Raw genomic sequence first — 14,709 nt, 5'->3', positions numbered from 1 at the left:
TGGACAGCAGGCAACGGTATGTTGATAAACGGGGTTAAAAGTCAGGTTGTGAGTTTCACAAATAGGAAAAGTCCTCTCAGTTTTAATTACTGCGTTGATGGTGTGAAAGTTCCTTTTGGGGATCATTTTAAGTATCTAGATGTTAATATAAGGAAAGATCTTCATTGGGGTAATCACATAAATATGATTGTAAATAAAGGGTACAGATCTCTGCACATGGTTATGAGAGTATTTAGGGGTTGTAGTAAGGATGTAAAGGAGAGAGCCTATTTGTCTCTGGTGAGACGTCAACTTGAGTATGGTTCCAGTGTATGGGACCCTCACCAGGATTACCTGATTCAGGAACTGGAAAAAATCCAAAGAAAAGCAGCTCGATTTGTTCTGCGTGATTTCCGACAAAAGAGTAGCGTTACAGAAATGTTGCACAGTTTGGGCTGGGAAGAATTGAGAGAAAGAAGAAGAGCTGCTCGACTAAGTGGTATGTTCCGAGCTGTCAGCAGAGAGATGGCGTGGAATGACATTAGTAGATGAATAAGTTTGAGTGGCGTTTATAAAAATACGAAAGATCACAATATGAAGATAAAGTTGGAATTCAAGAGGACAAACTGGGGCAAATATTCATGTATAGGAAGGGGAGTTAGGGATTGGAATAACTTACCAAGGGAGACGTTCAATAAATTTCCAATTTCTTTGAAATCATTTAGGAAAAGGCTAAGAAAACAACAGACAGGGAATCTGCCACCTGGGCGACTGCCCTAAATGCAGATCAGTATTGATTGATTGACTAATTGATTGATTGATTGATTGAAACAAGCTACACCAAATTTTAGCTTATTTTATTCTACGTTTAATTATGTGTAGTAGAAATTTTTATCATACCCAATTCAAAGGTTAATGCAGGTTGAACCAAAAAGTGCTGGGTTTTTTCCCTTTCACTTTGCAAATACATAACTTTTGAAGTTAACAAACTTAAATACGTCTCAAAGTAACTTAATTTTGATCTGTATATGAAGTTTTTATTTCACCTGATATTTGTGAAAAAATTGTTGAAATTTTGTGGAACAACATTTTCTCGTTACTGGGTGATCATAGCCGTAAACAATTCGGCTTGTTACAAAGCCCATGAGACTGTCAGGCTAAAATTAAAACTATTTTTGCCTGCACGTAATTGTTGATTTTATATTGATTTATATTTATGAATATGATCACCCAGCAATGAGAAAATGTTTCAAAAATTTCAACAACTCTTTTCACAAATATCAGATGAAATAAAAACTTGATTACAGATCAAAAGTAAGTTGCCAAATTGAGCACTACGTTGGAAATGGAAAACATATCGGCAATTTTTTTGTTCAACCTGCATTAAAATTTCAACTGGGTATGATAAAAATTTCTACTACACATAATTAAATGTAGAATAAAATAAGCTAAATTTTGGTGTAGCTTGTTTCTATGTGGGACAAAGGATAAACTTTTTATTAAGGTATAAACTCAGGTGTCCATACTTTTTTCCACAATAGTAGTCCAAAATTGGTGCAGCTCCCATCAGTTGTTTGACGTGGTCATTTTTGATGTGGTTTAATTTCATAAGTCCAAACAACCAACAGAGCATTTTCATTTCTGCAGTGACCGACATCATCCAGGTAAACTGTCACCAGCTCACTAAACTTTTCTTGTTTGCTATAGCCGAGATTTTCTCTAGGTGAAAGTGACAAAAATGTCTACAAAATAACTTTATCTTCGTAACTCTTTCCGATTTGTTATTTTTTAAATACTGGTTTTTAAGTCACACCGGCACAAGACAGGATGTCAGAATCCCAGTAGGATAGGACATGGAAATGACCGTGGCCTTAATTAAGAACATCCCAGCATTTGCCTTGTATAAAGTGGGAAAACAAAGAAAAGATTCTTCAGGACTTCCAGCAGTGGGATTTGAAACCCCAACTCCTGAATGCCAAGCTTACAGTTTCATAGTCCCAACCGTGCAGCTAACTGGCTCAGTTAACTTGCTATTTACAGAGAAAAATATCAAACACCTTTAATACACTTCCTTGTTGTTGCATAATATATACATCGAGCTTGCCTTGTCAATGTCCTCAGTATACTAATGACAAATCCCATATCATTGCTTCTGTCGAGTGCTTCTTCAAACAGGCTACGAATCTCAAGATTATTTCTAATGTTGCTAACAAGTTCAATAAAGTTTCATGCTTGTTCAATAGCAGAACCAAGTTATGTATCTGAACATTGCAGAATTTTGTTCAGAGACAGTGTAGCTGCATAATTTCTCTGCGCTCAATTAGGCTATGTTGAAGTCAGGAAATGCTTTTGTAGAAGCACTAATGAATACATCATTTTCACATGAAATTACTTGCAACTAAGACATAATGAAGAATCTCACCAATATTTTACACCAGCTGAATCAAACATGCGCTTGGCTGCAACAGTTTCTGCTTTATATGAGTGCTTGTCAGACATGTAGACTACTTCACGAATGCCAGACTGGATGATTAATTTTGCACATTCATTGCATGGAAACAATGCCACATAAATTGTGCAGTCTTTGACATCAACAGAATTTTTATTCAAAATGGCATTCATCTCAGCATGACACACTGGAAGAGGAAAACAAAAGAAGTTACAAGATGAACATTAGAAAATGCACTGGTGCGCAAAATATGATGATGAAATATCAAAGTAAATGTAAAAAATAACAGTTACAACCAAATATCAATCCACTCTAAACACAGTCCATTAGAGGAATTACTAAATTTGAATTACAGCTTGTGAACGCTATGGGTGAGTAGAGTCCATGAGCAGCTGTTGAATGGAAGTGCATCTTCTTTCTCCAGACTGATGGTGTATAATTAGACTGTTTTGGTAGGTACATCAACCAGCCTCGTGGTGTAGGAGTGGTGTGACTGCCTCTTTACTGGAGGCTCCAGGTTTGATTTCTGGCTTGGCCCAGGATGTTAATAGCCAAGAGGAGGATAGACATTGTATTACACATGTCAAAATTGCTAAGTAGGCATATAAATGCCCCTGAAAAAAAAAAAATCAGTAGAAGGAACAGCTATGACACAGAATGCTGTTTTTTCTTTATGTTGCACCAACAGAGATAGGTCTTACAGTGATGACAGGATAGGACACAACTAGGAATGGGAAGGAAGTGACTAAGGTCTTAATTAGCAGGTTGAGAGCACTCAATTTCTTGAACTTGACGTCCCCATGTAGGGTAGTATGTTTGTTTGAAATCGAGAACTATGCAAACCCATTTGGGTGTGCAGTAAGTGTGTGTTTCAAAACTGTATAATGCCTCTTCCTGCCCTCTGTCGGGAGTCAGTTTGTTTATTACTATCTTTAAATCATTATGAGTAAATCAAGCAGTTTGTAATAGTTTGGATGATTTATTGAACAAGTTGGACAATGATGATATCAATGAAGAATGTAATTACAGTGAACTAAGTACAGACAATGAGATTGTAGAAAGTGCTGAAAGTGAGTCTCAAAGTGAAAACGAGGAGATAAGGTTACGATATAAGGAACAACAACAACAATGGGGGACCTTGCATTGGCGCTTGGCGTGACATTTCCTTTTCAAGGAGCAGAGGCACTTAACACAGGGATGGCTAATGATTCTGAAACTTCACTTTCTGACATTTATTGTTTATTTGTTATAGATGAAGTAATAAATTTAAGGTAGAGGAAACGAATCATAATGCTCACAAAGGAGGTACTGTATCAGGTAAAACAAGTCAAAACCAACCTTGAAATGTTTTTAATACAATCGTTGTACTGTAAGACGATAGTGTGCAGAGAATCGGCCTCCAGATTTAACTGCAAGGCTCTGAAATTGTACCTGGAATCCTGGTACGCAAGCATGGCGGGTGGCGGAGTTGGACATCCCTGAGCCAGCACGGAGTTGTGGTGTGGCGGAACATACATGCATGCAGTCTCTCTACCTGCTCTGAAGCTGTATTATTTCACTCACTTGTCAGTTACTCACAAAAGAATAGCAGAAATGATTGCATGATGATAACACAAGTTTTTGTACACCAAGCACACCAAATTAGAACTTCATTGTCGCACTGTGCTTCACACGTTTCTTTCTTATTCTCCACGCAATATTTAGCAGGCACTACAAACTCAGGAGGTTGCTCTCTTGCATAATTCACTGGAAATGATGAATATTTTATCAGATCTTGACATCGTAGAGATGAAAACTGAAAATCTGTAAAGGACTGCAGTTTAAAGGTTGTCTCTCTGTGGTGAACCTCAACTTTAATATCATTAGGAGAGGTTAGAATTTCTGTTAATCGGCAGTTAAAAGCTTTCCAATGCCAGAAGAAGAATTTGTCTAACGGTTGAATTATGCCCGTGGTACCTGGAGGAATATGAAACAGTTTGATTGTTTTGCGTGGAGGGATGTCTACATGACAAGTTGTATCACTGTATGTGGTCCACAAATTAAAAAGCAGGATACGGTTTTTCCTTCAGAGAATGGAAATGTCACAATACAAATCCACTTCCCTCATGGATCATGACAGACGACTGGTTTGAGGAAGTTTACCTCCAATAATGTCGCTGAAAATGTTCCAAGCGCTTATTGGACAAGAAGGCTGAAATGCACCAGTTGTAGATGAAAGTGAGGACGGAATGTCAATGTCTGCTTCTCACTGGGCTGGGCGTTTCTCTTTATTAGATCCACTACTAAATTACATACTCCCATTTTGACGTTATCTAGTGCCACAGGGTCTGAAAAACGTGGTAATTAGAGCGTGGATCTAACAGAGTGCATAAGGCAAAGGTGCTGTTGTGTTCAATGTTCTTGAACCTTTCTCCTAACCCTTTAGTAAGGCTAGCAATTATCGCCCTCACTCCTTCTGTGTACTTGGCTGATGGCCCGAGTTTTTCGCATATACACTTTAGGCACCCGACGACCACAATCACAGAACTTCCAGTCATATATGCTTCTACACTCAACGAATTAGTCAATTCTTGAAACAGAGCTAGAACATTGCAAAGGTGACGGCAAGCTTGCCACACTTCACCAGTTATTACGGGCAGATTTTTATCTAAGAAAACAATAGTGGCCCTGATAGCATCTTCGAGTTCAACAAATTGACGCAGCATATAAAAAGTTGAATTCCAGCACGTTGTGACATCTTGGGAAAGGTGTTTAGGCGCTGCATGTCCAGTTGATATCTGGTACTTCAATTGTTTTTTGCTTGCTAGTGAACTTCTCTTGAAGAAACTGACAGTTTTTTGATTTTCTCAATGGTGACTTACATTTCCTGAAGAGAACCCTGGACAATCAAATTCAGTTTATGAGCAAAACAGCTATAGTGTTCCCTCTTCAGACTTTCCTCAAATGTGTTTGTTATATTACTAGCAATATCACAAATGGAAAAGTTAACTTTGTCATTCAGCTTCCAATTGGTTAGTATGCTCTTTATTTCGGTTGCCAACGCAACAGACGTATGGCTTCCAGAAAAACTAGAACACTTCAGTAAAACAGTTTTGAAGGAAAACTCCTTTGCAATGTAATGCTCTGTTATGGCAATGTTAACTCTCTGCAACTAACAATTTCCACAAATCGGTTGTTATGCACACACTCTCTGCTTCATTGGTCACTGTGTCTCTTATTAAAGAATGTTGTTGATGATGATAGAGTGCTGGAATCATCACATTTGAAATAGCATTTCTACCAGGTAATTCCCTCCCTGTGAAACATGAGTATACTTACCGCGGTGGAGAGGTCTGCATGTCCCAATGAAGCAGGTAGCCAAGCCGTAGGTGCAACCAAATAGGATGGGTATCTATCAAGAGACCAGACTAACGAATGGTTCATCGAAAGGGGTGTAGCAACCTTTTGGATGTTGCAAGGGTGGCAGTCTAGGTGATTGACTGATATGGTCTTGTAATATTCCGTAACATGGCTTAGCTGAAAGCAACATGAAACTATAGCCGTAACAGACTCCCGAGCACATGCAGCTCTCTCTCTCTCTCTCTCTCTCTGTATGAATGATGTTCTGATGATGGCTTCCTCCTGGGTAAAATATTCTGGAGGTAAAATAATCCTCCATTTAGTGATGCACAGAAAAATGCCCAACTGCTTGGAGAAAACAGTTTTCCAGTGGAAAACGAACAAACTGTTTTTAAAAGTTACACCGAACAGTTTTTCCTTCAATACAGTCCACAGTTTGTCTTTCACTGTTCGCTAGTGAGTAGACACTGATGTAATCTTGAATGGAACGTACCCACACTTTCGGAGCTATTCAGCCTGAAATCGGCATTGTTCAGTACTTAACCACTCCCATTCCCTCGCTATCAAATCAACTGTTTGTCTCGTATTAAGCAGGCAGTGAGACAAGAGCTGTTTGGAAAAGCAGTTTTTAACTAAACAGTTCTTCAATGTTTTTGCTAATTGTTGGTTACGAGCTGTTGGAGGGTGATTTACAGGTGTTTTCAAAACAGTTTTAAAATGGAACGGTGTTAAAGTTTGCCAAGTGTTGAGGGAAACGAGTTGTTTTATAGCATGTCAAAATGAAGCGAGGTGTGGAATTATTTCATGGAAAGTGAAAATGATAAGGTGCTTTGCACCATCTGCAAGCAATTTATTTCATACAAGTCAACTATTACCAATTTGAAAGGACATTTGCAAAGAAAACATATAGCAATATATACTGAACTAACGTGTCATAGTGTTAAGGAAATACCGTCAGTGCAAAAACGACCAAGAAGGCCTACAGAGGATAGAGAGGAACCTAGTGATAGCAGACCTGATAGCGAAGCCTCGATGGCAGATTCATGTCTTGCACCTAAAAAACAAAGATTAATTAGGTTGTACAGCAACAAAAATGTTTCATCTGCCCAAAAGAAATTAACTTGATTTATTTACTGTATTTTATATTATATGTTTATAATACATGTTCTTGGATTTTAAATGTTCACTGTTCCACATTAAACTTTAGGCTGAGTTGATAAAGCATTTTTGTAGCAGAGGTAAGTTCATACGATGTTTTCGTATTTTGTACTTATGTTACTATATTACATCATATGGTCAGCCGTATTTGCCTACTAATGACCCAACTATTATTATAAAGGATTGCTGGATCCAGTGATAAGAGTTGCTTAAAGTGATGTTAACACTTCTGTTGAAGTATTATCAAGTTCATTGTCTGTATTTGATGAAACTTTGTCGATTTACATTTAAATGAAACAGAATCTATCAGGTACACTGTTGTTCAGCATAAAGCTGTTGCATGGCATACTTTAAGTCAATGTTAAGGATTGTAATTGTGCTAGGAAACATTGTATAAAAAAGCTTAGTAGAATTTGTGTAAAATTGTAAGTAGATGGTTAATCTTGCGACGTGCTTCCCTCAGTCTTTATGTTATCTATTTTCGTTAAAATATCGTGATGTGTAGTTTGATTTTGTGACATATCGTACGTTATATGATTAGTGTGACCAGGCAAGTTGGCCATGCAGTTAGGAGCGCGCAGCAGTGAGCTTGCACCCGGGAGATAGTGGGTTCGAATCCCACGTCGGCAGCCCTGAAGATGGTTTTCCATTTTCACACCAGGCAAATGCTGGGGCTGTGTCGGTGCGGCATAAAAGCAAATAGAAAAATTATTAGTGTGAAAGCTCCTTCTCCAGTTTTATATTGTTGGACATGTTTAGTATCTGTAAAAATAGAAAAGTAAAGTGTAAGAAATGTACGCCTGCCAAGTTGGAATGTCTATTAAACATGAAATGAGTGCATGTATACTTACTGCCGCAGTTGACTTCTTGATGTGTGCTACTCGGGAGCACGTCGTGCACTGTTTCGTGTGCGTCTGGGGCTGATGCTTATGGTTATAGAGGGGAGGGTTGGAAGGGTAGGAGGAGCGGCTGTTAAGGGGGTTGGGGTGGAGCGGGGCGTGTCTTCTGGCGGTTCTTTAATGTGTATTGGGTTCTGTTTTTTGACTCTTTTTAGATAAGTGTTTTTTAGGGAAGGAATAACTGTATTGAGAATGATATTGATTCTGCCGGTAATTTCATTTAGATTGAAATTTGGATTGGCGCATTGATCTAAACTGATGTAAAATTCTTCCGTTATGTTGAGTAAGGGGCCCTTGGGGTTTACACTTAGGATTTGCATGTTGTTTTCATTGTTTGTAAATTTGTTTGTAATCTTCAATATGGCTGAAAAATGATTATGTTTTACCACATTAATATGCTTATTATAAAGTATCTGAAAGTTTCTTCCAGTGCGGTATTGTGTAAAATGTTGGCGTAATTATATATGGTTCTGTAGGCTATTTTTAGATTTAGTTTCTTAAAAATGTTAGTTGTAGTATATATATGGGTCTTCTTAGAAGTGAAAAGTACGTAATCTTTCTTGCATTTGTTAGCTCTGGTTAGTTTTGATTTAGGTTGATGTTTTATCTTTTGGATATTATTTTGATCATTTCTTTTTTATATCCATTTTGTCTGGCTATTTCATGAATCAAATTCAGTTCTTTGTTTAATTCTTCTTGTGTTAGTGGTATATTGAACGCTCTGTATATCTATGGTATGCTGTTTTTTTTGTGTGCGTTAGGGTGGATAGAATCTATTTTTATTGTGTTGGACATATGTGTGGGTTTTCTATATATTTTATATGTTAGATGATTTTCGTGCCTGGTTATAGATGTCTACGTAGTTTATGATATGATTATTTTCCGTTTTCATGGTGAATTTTATGTGTGGATCTCTTCTGTTTAATAGTTCTAGTAATTTGATTTCATTGGTGAATCTATTTTCTATTAAAACAAAAATGTCATCTACGAATCTACACCATAACATGATGTCTACTTTGCTGATTTCTTGATGTTCTAGGTGATCTATGTAGATTTCGGCTAATATGCCTGATGTTAGGGATCCCATTGGTAAACCTTGTTGATACATGGTGTCATAAAATTTAAAGTAGTTGTTGTTGATAGCAAATTCAAGTAATTTTATGAGCTCTTCTATTTCGAGGATGCTCCATTTGCTGTGGTTTTTTAAAATGGATTCTATTAATTTTATAGTTTTTTGTGTAGGTATATTAGGGTACATATTTATTATATCATATGATGCTAAGCAGTGATAAGCATATGATGCTAGTTCTTTTGTAATATTGCAGAAATCTATTGAATTCTGTACTGTTTTTTAGCTAGAAATACAAAACGTATTTTAAGAAATGTTTGGATGAATATTGATTTTAAATCCAAAAACATGTATTTTAAACATATATCATCCATGTACAGAATAGTAGAATTTAAGTCTTAACTCTCATATCATTTAACTTGATGATTGTTTAAGTCAGGAAGAAGAATATTGTAAATTGATAATGCTTCTATTTATAATACTAGCTGATGTACCCGTGCTTCACAATGGAACTCTAAATTTTATACAAAATTCTAGGTTAGGTAGTGTAAACGTTGTGAGCAAGATTGTATTAAGTTGCATAGCTCTTAACGTTGCCCTAGAAGCACGACAGGCAAGTCACCAACGTCTTTTCCCATATGAAGACTGGGTTAGGGAATTCTCATTGTAATGGTAGGCCAGCTTGCCTGCGGTCAGTCACAATCAGGTTGGGGAGTTTTCATTATAATGGCAGACACTCACTCTCCGCCTGCCTTTATAGATTCTCAGAAAGACTCTCTTAGTGGTTTTAACTGAAATGAACATGGGTCATTACAATGACATCGGTAGGAATGGCACGATTAAAAGCAATGCCTTCATATGAAATACTCGATCAAATGAAAAACTACACATTTTCTCACTTTTAACGAACAGTACTATGCTGCCGAACTAACAGTCCAAAGCTACAGAGCTGCAATGACCAAGACGCAGATATCCATGATCCGTGAACAATCTTCGTCCTTTTTTCGGCAGGGGTGCGTGGGTGGGGGTTGAAATAGTGGATAGTTCAAGGGCAAAAACTATGCCCGTTTACTTATCTGTTTCCTGGGAGTACCCGATGAGTCGGAAAATATCAATTCACTACACTGCGGGGGAAAGAACTATCTGACGTGGAGGCAATTTTTCCTCCAAGTCAGAGAAGAAACCACATCTTCACTGCTAATTTGGAATAAAATTAATGTGGATTTAATGAAAGTGAAGAGGAAGAAGCTTTTCCTAAGGAACGGCTCTTTCAGGGTTGAATTTTGAGTTATTTAGTGAATTGTGGTACTATAATTTGGAATAGGGCTAAACTGTAATTCCAGACCAGTTCATACTACTACTACTAACTGAGCCTCTAACTTAAGTGCGTACACTGCTCATTCAAAATAGCGTGTCAGAGTAGGTATCGAATAGGTGGCATACTATGATGAACCAGTGTGATACGTACCAGCAGTATCAGAAAATGTATGAACCAGAGGGTTGGCATGCTAAAGAAGAAAGTTATCTAACTCCTTAGCTATTTCCCGCCAATATTCAGTTAGGCTGTTATACTCGGTACGCAACAGTAATCCCATCTATCGGAGTTGAATGTCAGCATAAGAGACAAAGAACATTACAACAAACAACGGTCAGTGTAATGTTATTGTTGATCTGTGTTACGCGCTTTCGATATTGTAGGTCTTTACATTATTAATTGTCTTCCGGTTCTGAAATACCACTCTTATCATAGTCGGTACGGTAAAACTGAATAAAACATAAATGATCGGAAATTATATTCTCTATAACTTTTGTTATGTAGTACTTTTCCATAGGACCAAGAACATAGGTAATTAAAAATTAAATTTTAGGTGCCTTCCCCTAAACTACCATTTCACTCAGCGTGAATAAAATAATTTATAGCCTAGATTGTAGTGGCTCACCCCCCGACTCTACATACCAATTTTTATTAAATTCTCTTCAGCCGTTTTCTCGTGATGCTTGTACAGACAGACAGACAGACAGACAGACAGACAGACAGACAGACAGACAGACAGACAGACAGACAGACAGACAGAAATTACGGAAAAGTGAAAACTGCATTTTCTTGTTATTGTGGACATGATCGATACAGAAATACCATTCTTTTCAAATTCTGAGCAATGTACAGAGAAAACTCTTATTTTATATATATAGATGTATTTATTGTATTTTTTTTTTTTTTTGCTAGGGGCTTTACGTCGCACCGACACAGATAGGTCTTATGGCGACGATGGGATAGGAAAGGCCTAGGAGTTGGAAGGAAGCGGCCGTGGCCTTAATTAAGGTACAGCCCCAGCATTTGCCTGGTGTGAAAATGGGAAACCACGGAAAACCATTTTCAGGGCTGCCGATAGTGGGATTCGAACCTACTATCTCCCGGATGCAAGCTCACAGCCGCGCGCCTCTACGCGCACGGCCAACTCGCCCGGTATTTATTGTATTTAGTGATGTTTTAATTATATGTTATGTTAGCCAGCTGAGAATGGCCTTCAAAGGGGTTGAAACTGGTCCTGTACAATAATAATAGATAAATAAAGTATTGATTAGGTGGAAGCTTTAAAACTTCAAATTTGTGAATATTAAAATTGATACGAACATGAAACTGATAAGACTATGATATCGTAGCCAACCAGGCAAAACGATCTGCCTATAAATATCAAAACCTGAAAATCAAAATAACGAACGTAATTAAAAGCATCACCTTTCTAAAAGAATGTCTATTGAACGACCCCACACCTAAATTCCTTAAAAAATACAACGAACACAGAAACACCAACCAGACTCGTAATACACAGAAAAGGACAAACAAAATTTGGCTAAGAGAAGAAATAAAGTTTCTATATAGGAAAAAACAACATCTCAACAATAAACTGTATGAAGCACATCTAAAAGCTTCTCGCGATCTACCCCATAGTTACTGGGACAACTTTCAACAAATGACCAATGAAAAACTAACAGATATAGCCAATCGAAAAAAGAATACATTAAACAAGAAATTAAACGCACTCAAACAGTCACAGAATCAGAATATACAAGACAAAGTTCCCAACAGTAACTTCCCCATTACAAGTAACGATATCAATAAACATATATTTCAACCATCCATGAAAAATCTAAGATACAATTTTTGATGAAACAGAATCCATTATAATGAGTAAGGGACCCAAACATAATTGGGGAAATACCTCAGCCTTCCAGAACAATGTCGCTATCATTACGGAAACTGAAAATGCCATAAAAAAATTCCTCACGAACAGCGCGATGGAGTCAGACACAAAATTAAAAAAAGATTACCACAATACATTAAAAGAATTAGTAACAATAACAACAACCAGTCAAGATGGCAGTGACTTACATGATGTTCGCGTGTAATATTGTCGCTTGGAACTATTGAATAATCGGTCATTCTAAGCTAAAATTTACCGTCTGAAGCACCAGAGTGAAGCTGCTAAGTACTTTTGTAGTGAGTGTGGTTTTAAATCTGTGTTGTGGAGATTAGTGTTCATTAAAGGATCACTCTCATACCTATAACCTCATCTTGTTAGCTAACCGATAATGGCCGCCTCTGTTGATGGAGGTCGGCAAGTTTTTTCTAACTCAATGAATCTAAATAATGAAAATCAGCAAGTCTCAAGTAACCTCACGAATGGACAGAATAAAGAAAGCATAATTCCCACCCGTACCGGTGAACCAGGTAACCTCATGACAACCTCTATTACTGTTCCTAACACACTTAATCAATCTCCTAACAACCCAAGGTTAAGTTACTCTGCAGCAATGCAATCCTACCCTACCAAAGATCAAGCTATTGTTATTGAATCTTGCGATGGTATTAGTATCCGAGATTATATACTAGCAATTGGAAAAGTCACTAGCCCTAGTAACATCCGATTTGTCTCACGGATATCTAATGGAAGAATATGTATCTTCCTTGCAAGTCAAAAGTGTGTTGAAGAATTAATTTCAAAACATCCTAAGATTCTCATAAATAACGTCTCCTTGGAAATAAGACCTCTCCTGACTAAAAACAAACGAGTTATTCTATCCAATGTTTGCCCTGTGATTCCTAATATTGTTATTGAAGAAGAATTTCTCAAACTCGGCATGAAACCAATGTCAAAGATATCACCTATTAGAGCAGGTTTAACAATCCCCGGATTTTCTCACATTCTCAGTTTTCGGAGACAGATTTATATTCAAAATGAAGACTTTAACAAACTTCCAGACTCACTCCAAATCGAATATGAGGGTACCAATTACTGGATTTATTTATCCTCTGACACACCCACCTGCTTTCTTTGTAAAACTGAGGGGCACTTAGCTAGAAACTGTCCTGATAATGATGAAATAATAAATGAAGGCTCCTCATTAAATCAAAACAGTCATTCTCGTGGTAAGATCAATCTAACAGAATTTCCCCAACTAGTAGAGGATACACAAAAAATTGAAACAAACTGTCAAGAAAATATTACCTGTACTCCCTCACAAACTACTGTTCAGACAACTGCTACATCTACATCTCTTCAGTGTTCTCAAAATCAAAACTGTGGGCCTTTACCCTCAGGTGAAACGACTCTAACCTCTCATTTGGAATGCCCTCAAAACCCCTCATGTGTTCATCTTGCTGGATCGAAGAGACCAATATCACTATCTAGCAGTGAAACTACAGGCAGAAAAGACCTTGATTTTAAGGAACCTCCCCTAACAACTGAACCTAAGACAAGCAAACAGACAGGGAAACACAAGACAAAACAAACTTACAAGAAACCAAAGACAGAAAAAGAAAGCACAACTATTAGTGATATGCTTAAGCCAATTAAGCAAGTTCTAGAAGCCAACCCTCAGTCCTTTCGCCTCAATTACTTACAGCTCCAATCCTTTTTTGAAAACAGTATTGGAGTTAATGACATTGCAGCAATAGCTTCCAATTACACCCAAGATCTAGAGGGTTTAGCCCAAGCCCTTCAAAAACTATATCCATACTACACTGAAAAATCCATTAAGAACAGGAGTACTCGAATAGTCAACAAACTGCTTAAGGCTAGCAGTGAAAACCGAGGTGAAGCAATTAACAGTTTAGTTCCAGATTACTCCAGCGATGACTCTACTTCCCTCACATAATAATGATAAAATTCCCTCTACACTTGTTTGTCATTCTTATGACTATATCATTACTTCAATGGAACCTCAACAGTTTTCGATCACAGCGAGAGTATTTACAACTTCTACTAAATAAACATCAGCCTTCAGTTGTCTGTCTACAAGAAACTAACTTTAGAGACAACTTTGTTTCCCATTTAAGACAGTTCAACGTACATTATAAAAACCGAATTAATCCAAATCATGCAAGTGGAGGCGTAGCCACCTATGTTAAAAATAATTTACACCATCAAGAGGTTCCTTTAACTACTGATTTAGAAGCAGTTGCACTTTTATTATACCTTCCACAAGCTATATGTGTATGTAATGTTTATTTTCCTACGAATAGTACATCTCACGCTAATGATTTAAGAAACCTAATACACCAACTCCCCAAACCCTTCATCTTGATGGGTGATTTTAATAGCCACAACAGTTTATGGGGTAGTCGCAATACTGATGCAAGGGGGAAAGAAACAGAGAAGATACTAGATGAATTTACTCTAGTATTATTGAACTCAACTGCTCCAACTCGTTTTGATATAGCACACGGAACATACAGTAGCATAGATTTAACTATATGTACGCCAGACATAGCTGCACTATTTAACTGGTCCATTTATTCAACTCTACAAGGA

At 37.4% G+C, this 14,709-nt stretch overlaps 1 protein-coding gene across 4 annotated transcripts in view; it reads right to left on the bottom strand.

Annotated features, from left to right (window-relative positions):
* The window catches only part of LOC136867070 (deoxycytidylate deaminase), a 112,934-nt gene that overhangs the window by 39,720 nt on the left and 58,505 nt on the right, over positions 1–14,709 (bottom strand). For all 4 annotated transcript variants that reach the window (XR_011017966.1, XM_067144175.2, XM_067144172.2 and 1 more), the window contains exon 4: positions 2,402–2,615. Coding sequence is in view for 3 of the 4 variants with exons in the window: in XM_067144175.2 (XP_067000276.1) it covers positions 2,402–2,615 (214 nt within the window). In the remaining variant the exon portion in view is untranslated. The remainder of the gene's footprint in view (positions 1–2,401; positions 2,616–14,709) is intronic.

Source organism: Anabrus simplex, chromosome 3 (assembly GCF_040414725.1).
Source record: "Anabrus simplex isolate iqAnaSimp1 chromosome 3, ASM4041472v1, whole genome shotgun sequence".
In the NCBI taxonomy this organism is placed as follows: domain Eukaryota; kingdom Metazoa; phylum Arthropoda; class Insecta; order Orthoptera; family Tettigoniidae; genus Anabrus; species Anabrus simplex.
The sequence above is the reverse complement of the archived record's forward strand: the minus strand, read 5'-3'. Positions and strand labels throughout refer to the sequence as shown.